The sequence below is a fragment of the Lagopus muta genome, chromosome 13 (genome assembly GCF_023343835.1).
Source record: "Lagopus muta isolate bLagMut1 chromosome 13, bLagMut1 primary, whole genome shotgun sequence".
In the NCBI taxonomy this organism is placed as follows: Eukaryota; Metazoa; Chordata; class Aves; order Galliformes; family Phasianidae; genus Lagopus; species Lagopus muta.
This window is the reverse complement of record NC_064445.1, coordinates 2165708-2183814: the sequence shown is the minus strand read 5'-3', so window position 1 is coordinate 2183814 and position 18107 is coordinate 2165708. Positions and strand designations below refer to the sequence as shown.

The following is an 18107-nucleotide window of genomic DNA, read 5'->3' as shown; positions in this document are numbered from 1 at the left end:
ATGGCTCCGCGCGGAGCGATCCCTCAGCTGACAACGCTGCCGCTGCGGCGCCTGTGTGTGTGTGCGCGAGAGAGAGAGAGAGGAGGGGGGGCGCTCTGCGGAAGGAGACGGATGTAGTTCCGCCGTATCCCTCCGCCGCGCGGCGCCCCGCCGGCTGGCTCCGCCCGGACTATTTGTCGCGGGGAGCTAGGTCCGGCCGCAGCCATTCGGATCTCCGCCGCCTCCGCCAGCGCCATTTCGGGAGCCGCCGCCGCCTCTGCGCGACGGGAACGCGGGCAGCTCAGTCCTTCTCCGCCGCCTCGGCCCAGCGCCCCGATGGCGACCTCCGTGGGGAACGTGGCCGACAGCACAGGTACCGCCGTCTCCCCTCAGGCGCAGCGCTCCGCGGGCGCCGCTCCCGGCCGAACTTTCCAGAAGCGGCCGCGTGGGGCCGGGCCGGGCCGTGTGTGCGGGGCGTTGTGTTTATTGATCCATCGATAGATCGATCGATCCGGCGGCGGTGGGAGGCAGGGCGGAGAGCGGGCCCGAAATAAACGGCGGTGCTGGGGGGGAAGGGAGGGGGCGGAATGGAGCGTGAAGGGAAGGTGGGAGGGCGATAGGGCGGCCGGGATGCCCTGAGTAGGGAGAGCATTTCTCCTCTGCTCTGCTCGTGTGAGGCCCCATCTGCGGCACTGCGTCCAGGTCTGGAACCCCCAGTACAGGAACGACAGGGAGCTGTTGGAGGGGGTCCAGAGGAGCCACAGAGATGATCGGGGGGCTGCAGCACCTCCACTGCGAAGACGGGCTGAGGGAGCTGGGCTTGTTCAGCATGGAGAAAAGAAAGCTGCGGGGTGACCTCAGTGCAGCCTGCAGTGCCTAAAGGGAGCCTGCAGACAGGAGGGGAATCAACTCTTGGAAAGGGGAGATGACAGCAGGACAAGGGGAAATGGTTTGAAGTTGAGAAAGATTGAGGTTGAATGTCAGGGGGAAGTTCTTTGCTATGAGAGTGGTGAGATGCTGGAACAGCTGCCCAGAGAGGCTGTGGATGCCCTGTCCGTGGAGGGGCAGGTTGGATGGGGCCCTGGGCAGCCTGGGCTGGTGTGAAATGTGGAGGTTGGTGGCCCTGCATGTGGCAGGGGGCTGGAGCTTCTGATCCTTGAGGTCCCTTCCAGCCCAGGCCATTCTGTGATGCAGGGCCGGAATGCAGTGCCGTGGGAGCCCCAAGGTCACCACCTTCAGCCTCCTGCTCAGCACTGTTCCCCGGCCTGCCCTGCTGCCAGCCCCATGGAGGCTTCAGTTGGAAGAGGAGATAGATAGCAGGAAGGAATTCTTACCGTGAGGATGGGGAGACACTGGCATAGGTTGCCTAGCGAGGCTGTGGGTGCCCCCTGCATGGCAGCACTGAAGGCCAGGTTGGATGGATGGAGCTGTGAACAACCTGGGCTAGAGGGAGGTGTCCCTGCTATAGCACTGAGGATGGAGCTATGTGATCTTAAAGGTCCCTTCCAACCCGAACCGTTCTGTGGTTCGTTATATTAGAAATGTAGAACTCCATAGGACCAGATAGGAAGTGCTGAACGGATGGGGTTCGGTGCTCGCAGAGCGCTGGGAATGCTGCCCTTCCTGTCCTGGGTTTCAGAAGGAAAAATAAGAGGTGCTTGCAGTACTCAGAGCTTTTAACAGCACGACCGAGTGATGTAAAGACACAGCCTGAAGGGCTTCTTTCTAGCATGAGCTGTTGTGAATTTTTCCTAAGCTGCTCTGTCTGTTCTAATGCAAAACTGTAAGACCAACGACTGAGCTTCTCACATGGGTTGTTTTGTCTCAGCCTGGCGTTGGATGTTGATGGAAGTAGTTTGTGAGCCTCCCGTGTCAGCCCAGCCCCGGGAGCTCGGTGCTCTCTGGTCAGATAGCATTCAACCGCTTTTCCAATGGAGGAATTGTTATGCGTGGCAGATAACACAGGCAGAGTGGAGGTTTAAAGGAATGCTGTGCATTAAGCCTTTTTCTTTAAGGGCTTTCACAAGATACGAATCTACCGACACAGCAGAACTTCCTTTGCTTCGAGTCCTTTGAAGTCTGTGTCTGTGGTCCTGCGTTTCCCAGTGAGGTTTTTAGAGCTTTTCAGCGCTAGGAAGTGTTACATTCCCGGCCTGGGGGGAGGGGTAAGGAAACTCATTGTTCCGTCTGGCTCTGCTGCTGCTGTGAGCCCAAGTAACGCTTTACAGTAGGATTATCTTAACTATTTTCTATTAACTTGGAAAACATTTGAAGTTGTGTAACTGCAATGGCTTTTGTTTCCAAATGTTAACTGATGAAATCCCGCAGCAGCAGCTGGGGCCTGAAGATGCACAAACCTCCACCTGCTGTATTGTTTTGTGTGATTTCAAATGTTTTCATCCTTTAGTTTGAAACGGTTTGGTTTTTTGTTTTTTTTCTTTTTTTGCATTCATTTTGTTTCTGTTTGGTTTCTTTGGTTTCGTTTCCATTCTCTAACTTTTTGTTTTCCCCCCCCCCTAAATGTTTTGGTGATTCTCCAGAACCAACGAAACGTATGCTTTCCTTCCAAGGGTTAGCGGAGTTGGCTCATCGTGAGTATCAGGCAGGAGACTTTGAAGCAGCAGAGAGACACTGCATGCAGCTTTGGAGACAAGAGCCTGATAATACTGGTGTGCTTTTATTGCTATCGTCTATTCACTTCCAGTGTCGCAGATTGGACAGGTAGGATTGAGATGCTGTGTTCGAGCTTGTTTTGTGCTCCTCATGGTACCGAGCACAGTCAGGAAAAGTGCTTATCTAACCTTGGCTTTAGCACTGAATGCACGTGCTGACTTCGTGGTGGCAGTGATGACTGGCCCAAAATAATGCTCTTGTTTCTTGAATTCTTTTAGGATGAGAGGAATACAAGTGGGAGTTGCTAGCTTTGCAGCAAGCATCAGATAATGCTGTTATTCTCATGCTGTTTTCCCATTGTACGCTTGCATGCCCCTGAGTTATTTGCACACGTGAACAGAAGTTTTCATGTGTTCCACCTGCGGTGTGGGATTAATATTAAAAAGTTCTGAGGCTGACTGATTGATTGCTGTGAGATGGCATTGCTTAATTAAGAGCTGTCTGTTTCTTCTGCCTGCCTCTCCTTGACCTAGCTTGTGTCTGTCAAGCCTCTGGAACTTTAAATCTCTGTGCTGGTGAAGGAAGTAATAACTTGTAACTGGGATTTATTCTGTGTAGGCTTCCGAGTGAAGCTGTAGTAATGATTCTGATGGGGAGAAATGAAACAGAGGAGAGCAGGACAGAATTTTAAACCTCAATCTGTCTGCTATATCCTGTTTCTTAAAAACTGTAAGTGAAACATGGCACAGAAAAAAGCATGCACGTGTTTGAAGAGGCTTAACAGAGTACTTGTGGTGTTTTGTCCATGCATGTAGAGCTCAGGTTTGAGGAGAAGAATTGAATCCTGCTGATTGCAGCTGGATTGTTTTCTCAGTAGAACCTGCAGTGGGAATAGGGGAGGTGGTTAAACAAGGAGAGGCTACACATGAGGTAGCTCAGTAAGTCCAGATGTGTTTGCTGGGTGTTTGCTTCATCAAACAGTAGACAGGCAAACAGAATCAGTTGTCTCTGTTAACTTGTCTGATTTTCTCCAGGTCTGCTCACTTCAGCACTTTGGCTATTAAACAGAACCCACTGCTGGCCGAAGCCTACTCAAATCTGGGCAACGTGTACAAGGAACGTGGGCAGCTGCAGGAAGCCATCGAGCACTACAGGCACGCGCTGCGCCTCAAACCAGATTTCATTGATGGATACATTAATCTGGCTGCTGCGCTGGTAGCTGCAGGAGATATGGAAGGAGCAGTGCAGGCGTACGTGTCTGCCCTTCAGTACAACCCTGTGAGTAGTGCCTTGTGGCAGAAGGGGTGGATTGGTGGGGGATACGCGGGGAGAAAAGCTGTTAAAGAGCACAGGAAGCAACCACATTATTTAATTTAATAAACTCATTATTTAATAAATACAAAGCAACGACCAAAAATCACACCTGTATGTTTACGAAGAATTTGGGATGAATTTATGGAGGACTGGGGACTTCCATTGCGAGGCCTCTGTGATGACCTTGGGGGCAGCTGTGAAGGCGTGAAGCTGACTGCGTGGCTTTGCATTTTCAGGACTTGTACTGTGTTCGTAGTGACCTGGGGAACCTGCTCAAAGCCCTGGGTCGCTTGGAAGAAGCCAAGGTAGGTGTTGAGTAGAATACATGTAAACGCCAGTGTTTTGAAAACTTGAACTTTGCACCAAGTCTTCAAATCTGCGTTGATCTACAGACAGTCTGAGAAACTGCTGCAAACTGAAGGCACTGAAACGCCCCAGAGTAGTTGCAGGGCAAGATATGGCATGTCCATGTTTAAAAGTTGGTTTAAGTCAAGAAATGGAACGTTACCGAGCCTTCCTGCTGAACTAGACTACCTGATACCATTCTGAAGTATTGGGCAGGGGCTCCACCATGCTCTTTTCTGGAAATAAGTAACAGCCCTTCAAATCTGAGGCTTGCCTGCTGCTGCCAAGCAGAGAGCCTGTGGTTAGCTCGAGATCCCTGTACGATGCAGGTGCTATTGAAAATGCTGCTCTTCTAAAGTCCTTTGTGGCTTGTAAGTGGAGAAGAAACTTATCCAAATGTTACCTTGTAATATTGGCTTTTAAAGATATTTATTCTTTTTAACTTTTCCCTCCCCTCGATGGTGGAAGAAAGGCTAGTAAATGATCAATAGCTGCAGTCTGCGCACCCCTCAATAACTTTTCTTCACGCCTTCCCTCCTCCCCTCCCTCAAATAAAGAGATCGGAAGGACAAAGCTGGTTTGTTTGGAAATGAACTGATCAAAGAAAACTTGCTGTAGTGGAAAGGTGGCTTCTAGCAGTCTTGCGTTTCCTAAACTGAGAATTTGAACACCGAGATGAGTCGAAAATTCTTGGCATGTTAAAACTTGGATTGCACAAAGAAATTGTCTTGTTACAAGCCACCTTACGCGTCCGCGCTGCAGGGGTGAGGAGTGTGGAGAAGTGAGAAACACTCTGGCCTCCACGTCTGTCACTCCAAGCCCCACGCGCATGCTCAAAAGTGGAGTGTATGAACAGCGTAGCTGTCTGTTTGGCTGCAGCACCATGGGGGAGGGCGGCGATCCTGAGGGGGCGATGGGAGCCTAGGTTCAAAGTTGATTATTGTTTGGATTTCTCGTACCAACTTGGATGTGTGTACCATCCCAGGGCAGCGTGATTGATTTGGTCAGATCCAGGTTGAAAATGATGCGTGGTACCGTTGAACGGTCTCGGAGACATTTGGTTCTCAGCCCACCAAGCGGACAGCTAACACGAATTGCACTTCACTGCAGCTTTAGTGTGACTGGTATAGGCCAAGACACTGCGCCTGCCTTAGGTTGCTGACTTCTTTGTTTCAGAGCTCTGGAGACACCTAGTTTGAAAGTGTTATTCCGTTTTGTGAGAACTTAATAAACGAGGAAAACCATCTCGAGTCAATTGCAACGTGTTTCTTTGGTTATCAGTCCATTTGAAAGATCAAGCCAGCAAATTCCTTACAGTTTGAACTAAAATTTAATTTCTTTGTAGATACTTCAGAGCCTTTCTTCCAAAAAAAAAAAAAAAAAGTCCCTGCTGTATGCAATTGCCCTGATTAACCCTCTCCCTTCTGCATGTCTCCCTTGTTACAGACAGATTGTCCTCATTCCCATGTGTTAAGACATATCCAAAAAAATTGCAATTGCTTTGTTGAACTTTTACTAATGATCTTGTTTTATTTTCTCTCTTGTTTTTGGTTTTTCACCACTGATATTGTATTTAGAAGGTTTCAGGTGGGTGAAACCTCCTATTCCATGCGTAAGGTGCCTCGCTGAAGGGAGCTCGAGGCCTGGATCTAGGGCAGACACACACCTCCTCCTCCTCTTCCAGCAAGGAACGCACCGAAAAGTCACATGATGAGAAATATGGTAACGGGTTTGTAACTGCCACAGCAAAACCATTTGCCTCCATGCCTGAATCTTCTGTCTTGTGGCTTCAGAAACAGCTTAAAATAGTTAATTACGAGCAAGTAATGTAAGAATGTTTAATACTAGTAGCCACAAATTCTTTCAAAGAAATAAAGTAAACGTAAATTAAAGATATATATTTTTAAAGAAGTAATTGGAGATAGTTAATAGTAAAAGCTTCTAACTCTTCCGGTTGTTCATTTTTTTTCCTTTTTTCTTCTTTGTTTGGATTGCAGCGTTCTGCTCTTCTGATGACGCGCTGTGATCCTGCAGTAGCGCAAAGGCTGCGCAGCGGTAACGCGCCCGGCGTGCGATGAGCCCTGTGAACGGTCAGCTGGATGATTAATCTGTGGCTGACCGCCCGGCTCCAGGCTGCGGCCTCCCCCACGCGATTGGATTGCCATGCTTTCAGATTGCAGACAGCAAATTGAACGCGCACGTTTTTGTACGGGCCTGTCTGATAGATTAATGATTCTGGCTGGCCGTTCACGCTCCCTAGGGGCACTCATAGAGCACAGCAGTTGGCAGCGATAGCGTGGCGCCGTGCTGGGTAGGATGCGCAGCGATTTCTCGCGCTTGCATTACAGGGACCTAAACCTGGATGCAATCCTGTCATTTGAGGTTTCCAGGCTGCAGGTGGCCGAGCGCCTTTGAGGCAGCGGGTGGGACGCGTCGTCTCAGCTGGCGAGGACAGCTAACACTGAACAACGCGTGTTTTCCAGGAGCTTTTCTACCCCTGAGAGCAGTTTCTATTCATGTCAGAACATTCCACAGCTTCCACGTTCCATTTCATCCCAGAGTCTTTTTTTTTTTGCGTGCTCTTTTTTTTTTTCTTTTCCATTTTTACACTCCCCATTTCTTAAGACGACTCCTGTGGTGAGCAGGTGACTGCAGTCCTATTGACTCAGCAGCATAACTGAAGAATGGTGGGCTTGCACCTGGGTTTTGGTTTGCGCCTGCGCAGGACCAACAGCAGTTTGCAGCGCAGTAGTTTTGGCGCAAGCTAGCCTATACTGCAGGGTCACTTTTGGCTGGTTAGAGAACGCATACTAACAATTGTTTTCTCTCATTTTTTTCTTTTTACAAATATTCCCCTTCCCTTGTATCTCTCTTCTTTAACTGTTCCAAGGCCTGTTACTTAAAAGCAATTGAGACTCAACCAAACTTTGCAGTGGCATGGAGTAATCTTGGCTGTGTTTTCAATGCCCAAGGAGAAATCTGGCTCGCCATTCATCACTTTGAAAAGGTAACAGCCTAAGCCTGTTTGCCCTCGCTGATGGATTTTAATGCGCAGGCAGCTGTCTGCTCATAGAAGAGTACTTTGATAGGAGACAGAAATATTTTGACCAGTAGAACTTACAATCCCGTTGGCACCCTGTGTTAGTCACTTGTTTGCTTCAGGATGTTTCAGGCTGCCTGTGTGCCACTAAAGAGGGCTGTTGGAGTTGCCCTGAGGGTTTCATGCACGTGACAAAGATGAGAAAATTCATTTGAAGTTTTTGTTGAAGACGATTAGGGCATGACTTTGATGAGGAAGTAATTTGAAAGCAGTGCATTTGGTCCCTTCCATATGAAGTAACCTTGGTGTTTATGACTGATTTATATCACTGAAGTTTTCCTTTCTTTCCAGTAGATAAAGTCATACGGACCAGCTTTACCAGGCTTAAAAACGAATAAATTTGTATATATAATTGATTTGTGTACATTGAAAATAAAAACAACCAAAACAACACTTAACTTGAGATATCACAGATAAAGCTTTTGTGCTAATGCTCAAAACTGTACATACAATTTCAGGCTGTAACGCTTGACCCAAACTTTTTGGATGCATACATCAATCTAGGAAATGTCCTGAAGGAGGCAAGAATATTTGACAGGTAAGCACAACTGAAAAACCCCACGCAGACAAAGCCCCTGTTAAATGCATTCCGTTGTGACCTTCCTGCCCTTGACTCTTGTTTTTAACATTTTAGTACTGAGAGTGTAGGTGAGGTAGATAGGAAATGGATCCTGGTCTGTAGGTTTAGTTCCTGAAAGAAAATCCACTTTGTTGTGTGTGCAGTGCATCTGATTGGAGGACAGTAATGGTGGCTGTGCTCTGTAGCTCTAAGTTTTATAAAGGCTCACGGAGAAGAAATCAATTCTTTTGACTGTCTGCACTGTACACTCATTGATTGTTGCTTTACCCACAAGTAAAGTGGGCCAAAGAAGGCCATTTCTGCAAATGAAGCAAGCCTTAGGCTGGCACAGATGTGCTGGGAATACAGCCTGTACTTAATGGTTCTGAACAGAAGGACCTGCACGTCTCTTCAGCGTAGCTGTAAAATGGCATGAGCAATAATTGATTCCTGGATGGGGTTTTTAATTCAGGCAGTGCTTTTGTGTTTCCAGTAGCATCTGGGAACAGGTGTGTGTGTTAATATGTATCCCTTGAATGTTTTATGTACGCTTTCATAGTCGAGGTAAATAGAATTGCCACTCTGTGGGTGATTGTTTACATTCTTTTTTCTTTGTTACAGAGCTGTAGCAGCTTATCTTCGAGCCTTGAGTTTGAGTCCAAACCATGCAGTTGTACACGGCAACCTTGCTTGTGTGTATTACGAGCAAGGCCTGATAGACCTAGCAATAGACACCTATAGGAGGGCTATTGAACTACAGCCTCACTTCCCTGATGCCTATTGCAACTTGGCCAACGCCTTGAAGGAGAAGGGCAGTGTAAGGAGTGCTTTCTTTTTTTTTTTCTACCTTCTTAAAAATGTTAAAATAAGTATTGCTGGTGTTTTGGACAGCAATTGTAATGGATTTTTATGAAGGTGCCGTGTGCTGTTTGTTGTGTTCCTGGAGAATAATCCGGGAAATAATCACTTCAAACCCGTCAGAGTGATTTGTGTAACACCTCAAACAGTGCTGTTAGAAGGAATGTTACAGTGTAAACATTACCCTTACTGTCCCTTCCTTTCTGTTATTGTTGCAGGTGGCTGAAGCAGAAGAATGCTACAATACAGCTCTTCGACTTTGTCCCACTCATGCAGATTCTCTCAACAATCTGGCGAACATCAAACGGGAGCAGGGGAACATTGAGGAAGCTGTCCGCCTTTATCGGAAGGCTCTGGAGGTGAGGCTGGTTGTGGTGTGGGGGGGAAAAGGTAGAGAAATAAAGCTGGCAGTATTGTATGACATGGGGTTGTTTGCTTCCATCCCTTACCAGGAGCAGAAGGAAGTCTGCTCAGACCTGAGTCATAAAAAAATAAGAGGAAGAAATGCACAAAATTAGTTCTGTTGTGGTGTGTTCTGGGGATTTGGTAGACAGGTGGCAATTGTTCTTTCTTCCCCAGGTGTTTCCAGAGTTTGCTGCTGCACATTCAAATTTAGCAAGCGTTCTCCAGCAGCAAGGAAAGTTACAGGAAGCTCTGATGCATTACAAAGAGGCAATTAGGTAAATGGATGCTGTTTGTGATAGCCCCAGCCTCTCCTGGCAGGAAGGAGAAGCTTTGATTGTTCACAACATGTTATCTTCCTTCTCAGAATCAGCCCCACGTTTGCAGATGCTTACTCGAACATGGGAAATACTTTGAAGGAAATGCAGGACGTTCAGGGAGCTCTACAGTGCTACACCCGTGCCATTCAGATTAACCCAGCTTTTGCTGATGCCCATAGCAACCTGGCATCTATTCACAAGGTAGAGCAGTGGTGAATGCTTGGAAAGTGTTGGAGTGCTGTGGGTACTTTAGCCTGAATGTGTTTTTATCTACTGACTCATTCCTTTGTCTTCCCAGGATTCAGGGAATATACCAGAAGCCATTGCTTCCTACCGCACCGCTCTGAAACTGAAGCCTGATTTCCCTGATGCCTACTGCAACTTGGCTCACTGTCTGCAGGTGAGAGGGGAAGGTGTTGGTTGTAGCCTTAAGATTCCTCTCTACCTACATGTGAAGCTTGATCACCTTAACCAAACACTGTAAGCAAAGCAAAAGAGTAAATAAGTCTTAAATGAGAAGATTGTATGGTCATCAGCAGTGATTACTGAAAGTTTGGCTTTCATTTTTGGAAGGGCTTTGGTCTCAGCTTCTTGATAAATCTTAGGACAACAAGCTTCATTTGATCTGTGTCTTATATTTTGTTCTTACCTTTTTTCTAGATTGTCTGTGACTGGACAGACTATGACGAAAGGATGAAGAAGCTGGTTAGCATTGTGGCTGATCAGCTGGAGAAGAACAGACTGCCTTCTGTCCACCCTCATCACAGCATGCTGTATCCCCTTTCTCACAGCTTTAGGAAGGCTATTGCTGAGAGACATGGAAATCTGTGTTTGGACAAGGTAGGAGGCTTTGTGAAGGTCTGTTGTGAAGTACATCTGCCTGTTCTCACAAAAAATCCAGTGCCTAGCATTGGCCTTTGTAAGGCTTCCTAGCCACTGACCCAAGGAGATGCAGCTCTGAAACTGATGCCCACAGCCTGCCTACTCAAGTATTGGATGAGGCTGATTCTAAGAACTTGATTCTGTTTTGTCTGTGCTTAGAGTTTGGGTTTGGTTCCTGGTTTATGAACACTTGTGTGCTGTCTTGGCAGATTAATGTTCTTCACAAGCCGCCATACGAGCATCCAAAGGATTTGAAGGCCAGTGAAGGTCGACTTCGCATCGGTTACGTGAGCTCTGATTTTGGAAACCATCCAACATCACACCTCATGCAGTCCATCCCCGGCATGCATAACCCAGACAAATTCGAGGTAAAAATATCAGTGTGCTGAAGCTTTAAAATAGTATCTTTAAAATAGAAGGTGTTCTTAGAAAATTAAACACTTAATGAAAGTTAATTTGTTAGGTTCACTTGACCTCGAAAGCTGTGTTTTAGTCTGTGCAAAATGCGGGGTGTTACGCCTGAACTAGGTAGGCCTGGGGCCTGATGCTGATGTGCTCAGTGCCCACTGCCTGTTGTTCTCAGTGGTAACTGCCACACAAACAAACGCAGTAGAGCTGGGCTGAAACTAAATGCAATCTTACTTTAGGAATTTAGGATTAAAATACCAAATGTTTATAGCAAAAACATGTCGTTGCATTATGACTTTGTAACAAGAGTTTGATAGCAGTTAGAAATTGTTGCAGATGCTCAATTTCTGGTGCCTCCTACTGTAGGTATTCTGCTATGCCCTGAGTCCTGATGATGGTACAAACTTCCGTGTGAAAGTGATGGCAGAAGCAAATCACTTTGTTGACTTATCTCAGGTGAGCTTTTTGATAGATGCAGCAAATCAAAATGTAAGGCAGATGAGCAGGTGAAGATTTTTGCTGCAGTCATTTGTGGAATGAGGCTGATGCTGGTTTTAGAATGGATATATTGATGCTATGTCTAATAAATGTGGGGTACCGTGGTTGTTGTGTGACCTTGGTGATTGTTAAAAAGTTGCATTAAAAAATATTTAATAGCTGTTTCATTTGGTCTGAAGATAATTGGTGTCTCTAAGTGCCATGGAAAAGCCAGGATCCCACAGCTGCAAATGTCTAAGCTTGCTTGAGGTCATTTTATCCCAAGGAAGCAGAAAAGGGATTTGATTTGGTGGAGGGGTTTCCCACCCTCTATCAAAAGCTTGTTTCCAGTTATTTGATGTGTTTTTGGTTTTCTTTTTAAAGTTTGTTTGAACAGTGTGGTAAGGATTTTCTGTGTACACAGGAGTTGTTACTCCATCTCAGATAACTGACAAGAATCTGAATCCACATGGGATGTGTGTATGTGGAATAGTAGATATGGATGATAGAACTGGATTGGTGCCCAGACAGTCCCAGAATTAGATGATAGCTAAAACTTCTGTGTTTGAGGATCTGCTCTCATAAGCAGAACTTCTTTAAGATCAGTTTGGCAAAGCTGAGACTTGAGAACAACATTCTTCTCAAGTAAGATCCTGCAGTTAGGCTCGTGGAGTGTTGTTCTTTCTACCTCTGCAACAGTTACAGGGCAGCAGTTCCCATATTTGTTGATGCATTTAACTGCTCTCTCTCTTTTAAAGGAAAAACAGGTTGCTTTATCTATCTGTTGGAAAGCTGGTGACTAACTGCAGTTGTTATTGAAAGCATAAATCGATTTGATTCTTCTTCAGATACCATGTAATGGGAAAGCTGCAGACCGCATCCATCAGGATGGGATAAACATTCTGATTAACATGAATGGCTACACCAAGGGAGCCCGGAATGAGCTGTTTGCTCTGAGACCAGCACCTATTCAGGTACCCGAGTTGAAGGGCTCTTTCTCTCCAGATAATCCCCTTCTGAGGTCAAGGAGTCTCTTGTCTCAGCTAAGGGAAGCTGAAATCCCCGGTGCTCAATACTCTGCTTAAAGCTGTGCACAGTTGGGTTAGAAATCTTTTGCTTGGAGGATCAATTTTAGAATATTTTCTGGCTGTTCACTGTCTCAGTGAAAGTTTGGAGTTAATGATTGCTTTGAAGTTGATGAAGCGCAACAAAGATCTTGAATCTGAAGGTGGAAAATTGAGCTTATGTGCATTGATTTCTAATTGGCATCATTTGTCAGTCTGCCTGGGACTGGAATCTTCCCTCTTTGTCTCGTAGGCAATGTGGTTAGGCTATCCTGGAACCAGTGGGGCACTGTTCATGGATTACATCATCACAGATAAAGAAACATCTCCAGTTGAGGTGGCTGAGCAGTATTCAGAGAAATTAGCTTACATGCCAAACACCTTCTTTATTGGAGACCATGCCAACATGTTCCCCCATCTGAAGGTATGTAGACAGAGGGCAGGAGAAGTAAGTGGTGTTAGCTTTTCTGTGTTCACATCTTAGGGTGTACTTGGTGAGGGGTCTTGTAAACAGCTGTGGTGTGCTTCTCTTTTTTTTTCCCCAGAAAAAAGCAGTCATTGATTTCAAATCCAATGGGCATATTTATGATAACAGAATTGTTCTGAATGGCATCGACTTGAAGGCTTTCTTGGACAGCCTCCCTGACGTCAAGATTGTTAAGGTGAGCGCTGCCCCTTTTGTGTGTTGTGTCCTTAGCACTTGAGCTGTTGCTTTCTCTGACTCTGTGGGATTTCTCACACAGATGAAGTGTCCTGATAGTGGAGACAGTGCAGACAGCAACGCTGCCCTCAGTATGCCAGTCATTCCTATGAACACAATTGCAGAAGCTGTGATTGAGATGATTAATCGTGGACAGATTCAGATAACCATCAATGGCTTCAACATTAGTAATGGACTAGCAACTACTCAGGTGAGGCACTTCAGGACACTTCTGTTGGGCTTTGCTGTGTGTCTGTGTGTTTTAACATAACAAGAAACAAGAACCTCCAAGCAAATGCCTCTCTTCTGTCATGTTGATTTGTTTAGTTCTCATACTGAGGGAAACTCCAGATGTGCTGTAAGCCACAGATGTTGTGGAAGATGATTTATCCCCAAAGGTAGAGGGGTTGTATCAAATGGTATCTAAAGTCCAAAGTAATTGAATTTTGCTGCATAGAAAAGACTGTCAGTTGTATCTTTCTGAACTGTTCTCTGTTCCATCACTTCTCAGTGCTTTCTGTTCATGGGATTTAGGTAATAGTGACAACTGCTGTTTTTGTTGAATATATTTTTTTTTACCTTGTAGAGCAGTTCTTCCTTCTTAAAAAAAAATGCCTTATTTTGATTTTGACATGGCTTCTTTTGACTCCTGAATGTTCTCCAGTTTAGTCTTCAGGTACAGGGAGGAGTGAGCTGTAGGCTTCCTAGAGCACTGTTCTGTATGTGCATACAGCCCTAGAACATTGCCCTGTATGTGCATACAGCCCTAGAACATTGCCCTGTATGTGCATACAGCCCTAGAACATTGCCCTGTATGTGCATACAGCTGAGCTGTGAGTCCTTGTGTGTCTGCATGGTAAAAGTGCATTTTCAGTCCATCCTGGCTCATCAGAGCCAAGTCAAAGTGGACCTGGGGGGAAAGTCCATCTGTTATTGAGGAGAACTGAAAAATAACACTGGCCCTTAATATGAAGTCTCAATTTGTGATATGAATTTTGTGGAAATTCCCTGTGAGTTTTTAGGAAACTGTTGTTCTTCATTGGAGACCTTTTACTGTTACCTCTTTATCCATGCTTCCGTTTCTTTTTATGAATTCTTTTGTGCACAACTTAGACTTTCCTGTAAGCTCTAACAGGCTTTGTCTTAGTTTGATCAGTGAGTTTATTGGCTTGCTTTTTCTTTCCTGGAAATGCTGTGCCCTGAAATAGCAGAGTCTCTTGTCTTAATCACTCCACCACCAAGAGAACCAATCTAAGCTGTATCTGTGCCCTTTTAAAATGCAATTTCTCTATTTGATCACAGTAAGGTAACCCTTCTTTGTATGTGTTCTAATGTGGGGCATTGGTGACTAGGAATGTGCATTGTGGTTGAGGTTTTCACAGTGTTTTGGCTCAGTAGCACTCTTACCTATTTCTTCTGAACTAAATTATCTTGTTTATCTCCATGTCTTTACAGTTTCAACATACTGGCTCCATGTTCTAACAGAGTCAGTGACAGTGAGTCATGCCCATGAGTGTCAAGTTTGTCAACAGTACATTTATTTTGGCTGGCAGCAGTGGCAGTGAGCTAAACTTTAAATATATACATCCGTAAAACATTAGATTTAAAACAAAAAGAGGCTGTAAGTACCTGTTTTGCCATATCTGTAAGGATGTTTTCTTCTCACCGTTGCCTGTTGCTTAAAAACAAACGAAAAATAGACTACAGAAACCTGTAATCCTGACTTTAAATTATATTTCCATTTTACTAATCCTCAAGGCTAGAAATACTGAAAAACAAAAAGAAACCCACCCCAACCCCAAAATGAACAACCAGAAAAATCCCTTTGTTCTCTAAACACTGTTTTCTTCTTCCTTGAAGTCTTGCTCTCATTTTTAGTTTCAATGCAGTGAGGTGACCTTAAGGAGGGGAGCACTCCTTATGTGCCACTTCTTTCTGATGACTTGGAATTGCAGGGAGACGTAGCCAGGGCATGAAAATGCCCCGTGTTTTGTTCCTTGGTGGTTGTGACATCGTGGTATCCACGAGCATGTGCACACACCAATTCTTGTTCTGGGTAAGTAGATAATTTAGTGTTTGTATAAGAGGTGAAAGATAAGCTTTCAGTAAGCTCTGATGCCAGCACATGTTGCAGTGTGTGTGTCAGGAACGTTCCATTAGGCATAAGCACGTTTCCTTCAATTTCAGCATTCCAACAGTTTTGATACATGTATTTTTTCCTCTTTAGATTAACAACAAAGCAGCAACTGGAGAAGAAGTTCCACGGACCATCATCGTTACCACCCGTTCCCAGTATGGCTTACCAGAGGATGCTGTTGTATACTGCAACTTCAATCAGCTGTACAAGATTGACCCTTCCACGCTGCAGATGTGGGCTAATGTGAGTATCTGTGGATCTGGGAACTGAGATCAAACCCCCGGGATGCAATAGTATTCATTTATTCTGAAGTGTATATGCAGAAAAGGAAAGGTTTCTGACTGCATAATAACTGTCTGTATTTCCTTCTTGATTTTTGCCACAGATCCTAAAAAGAGTTCCAAACAGCGTGCTGTGGCTGCTGCGCTTCCCGGCTGTAGGAGAACCCAACATTCAGCAGTATGCCCAAAACTTGGGTCTTTCCCAGAACAGAATCATCTTTTCTCCCGTTGCCCCTAAGGAAGAACACGTGAGGAGAGGGCAGCTGGCTGATGTCTGCCTGGACACTCCGCTCTGCAACGGGCACACAACGGGCATGGATGTGCTCTGGGCTGGGACTCCTATGGTCACTATGCCAGGTAATGTGGTGGGAAACCTGGATGGAGCGGGTGAATTTGATGTCCTTATTGTAACCATAACGAGCAGCCTTGGCAGACTTCCTCAATTGCTCTTGTAGAAGCAGCAGGAAGGCAGCTTTGCACTCTGTAGCGTGTTACTTGATGACTCCAGTTACCTGACTTTGCTTGTTTCTGTAGGTGAAACACTCGCATCACGAGTCGCTGCCTCCCAGCTTACTTGCCTTGGTTGTCTTGAGCTTATTGCAAAAAGTAGGCAGGAGTATGAGGACATTGCTGTGAAACTGGGGACTGATCTGGAATAGTAAGTAACCTTGTACCGTGTAGCACCAGGAATAGAAAGCCCTGTTTTGGGACACAGTGCTGGGTTTTATCAGTAACCTTGCACGTAGTTTAATGTTGAAAGTAAGACAGTTCTCATCCTGAGGTGTCTTAGAGTCTGGCAGTTAACTCTGCTTCTGTTTTTACAGTAAATGTAACAGTGCTCCAGTAACAATGCTGCAGTGCTGAAGAAATTGCTCAAGTGCAGACTGTTGTCTGATAAAAAGTGCACCGTATTTCACTTCTTTTAGGTTGAAGATGAGACAGTTTGTCGTTTACTGTAAGTTAAAACAGTGCAGTAAGTTAGTGCAGTACAGTTCGTGTGACAACTTAATGTCACAGCTGGTGTGAAGAGATAATGCTGGTCTGTATCAGAAAGGATGAGGGGGTGAAGCAGCCACGTGAGCTTGGTGTGGGAGTTGCTGTTTTTGTTCTGGCAATTCTGGGTCTGCTGGAGCACGTTTTAAAAGCAAACAGTACGTGAAGTTGGGAAGCGTTCCTGATTGGCTTCAACTTTTTTGCAGCCTGAAAAAAATACGTGGCAAAGTGTGGAAGCAGAGAATATCCAGTCCTTTGTTCAACACCAAGCAGTACACGATGGACCTGGAGCGGCTCTATCTGCAGATGTGGGATCACTATGCTGCTGGCAACAAGCCGGACCACATGATCAAACCAGTGGAAGCCAGCGAATCTGCATGAAGAGACTTGTCTGCCCACCCAGACCTGTCCAGGAACTGAGCCTCTCCAACACTTGTGCAGAGATGATGAGCTAAAAACTGTGCATTTCTACTTAATCTGCCTGGTACTCTATGGCTGAAGTGATACATGATGGTAATTAGAGCACAGCCAGACATATTTCTTGCATGATAGGGAAAGACTCTATAGAGCCTGGGATCCTTTTATTCCATGAGGAATTGGAATGGGGTTGAACCGTGTGAGCCTAGATGTGTGAGAGACGTGGCGGTTGGTGGGGGGAGTTGGACCTGCCCAACCAATTATGATTCCTTGGATTTGATGCAATCTTCTGACGCGTTTGTCTCCTCTTACGGATTGGGAATTGGAGCCTTTTAACGTTTGATTTGGGTACTCCTGTTGGTATACGTGTGGTTCTCCCATGGCGAGATTTCCAGCTAGCGAGTGTTGCTCCCTGCATTCATTTCTAAACTGTGCGGACTGAAGGGCATATTTGCTGGTGTAGTCTTTTTTTATAGGTTTTATAAACCACTTGAGCCTATATCAGCCTTTCAATGTTTGACCTCTGTTTTGGAGCTCTGTAATGTGTTGGTTTAGATAAGGACTTCGTTTTTGTTTTGTTTCTAAGCTTCTCCAATAACTCAGCTAATTGGCTTCATGATGGCAGCTCCTCTTCTGTTAGAAAACCAAATTCGATTTTAAATGAATCCTCCCCCAAAGTGTTTGAGGTAAAACACAAACTGGTGCCAAATACAGATCTTTCAGGAATGATTGTTAATTATATAGAGAGGGCGCAGTCCTACGTACTGTAGCGAAGACTTCAAACAAAAAATAAAGCTTTGGTTTGCCAGTTTGACTGTCACGTTTTTGGCTTCCCTCCTCGTGCAGCTGGCAGCGCTGTGTTCTCAGCTGCTGCCTTGCCTTCCGTCTTCCTTCCTGTGACTTTTGGTTTCAGTAGCGCTGGTTATTCCAGCAGCGATCACAGCTAAGCGTGGTTCTCAGCCGCAGGATGGAAATGAAAACGTTCTGCTGCGCCCACCCACCTGTGGAGGCTGCACAGGGCTGTGTGCCGAGCTCACAGAGCGTTGGGACCCTTGCACTGATGTTTCCCTCTCCTTTTTCTCATCTCTGGTCCCACAGTGCAGTAATTACAACTGTGTGATTGCTTTTGCGCTGGGTAAACACCGCAGCCGTTAACCGTAGTGCTGGCCGAGGGCTGCCCTTTGAAATCGGCCTCAGCCTTGCTGCTGGTACCTGTGGTTACCGCTGTGCTGCGGCCCGCTGCGCGTACACAGGGAAC

At 45.7% G+C, this 18107-nt stretch overlaps 1 protein-coding gene across 2 annotated transcripts; it reads left to right on the top strand.

Annotated features, from left to right (window-relative positions):
* The first annotated feature begins 166 nt into the window (after positions 1 to 166).
* OGT (O-linked N-acetylglucosamine (GlcNAc) transferase) lies at positions 167 to 17657 on the top strand. 2 transcript variants are annotated; one of them, XM_048960074.1, is made up of 22 exons: positions 167 to 352; positions 2550 to 2700; positions 3627 to 3870; positions 4143 to 4211; positions 7142 to 7258; positions 7810 to 7889; positions 8532 to 8727; positions 8987 to 9127; positions 9348 to 9448; positions 9538 to 9691; positions 9789 to 9890; positions 10151 to 10330; positions 10582 to 10740; positions 11147 to 11236; positions 12106 to 12231; positions 12575 to 12745; positions 12867 to 12983; positions 13065 to 13232; positions 15249 to 15401; positions 15544 to 15796; positions 15974 to 16097; positions 16639 to 17657. In XM_048960074.1, the coding sequence occupies exons 1-22, from the start codon at positions 316 to 318 to the stop codon at positions 16811 to 16813; spliced, it is 3108 nt and encodes a 1035-aa protein (XP_048816031.1). In that variant the 5' UTR covers positions 167 to 315; the 3' UTR covers positions 16814 to 17657. The 2 variants fall into 2 exon arrangements, with proteins under 2 accessions (XP_048816031.1, XP_048816030.1); XM_048960073.1 differs by having other exon boundaries at positions 2520 to 2700.
* Positions 17658 to 18107: the final 450 nt, after the last annotated feature.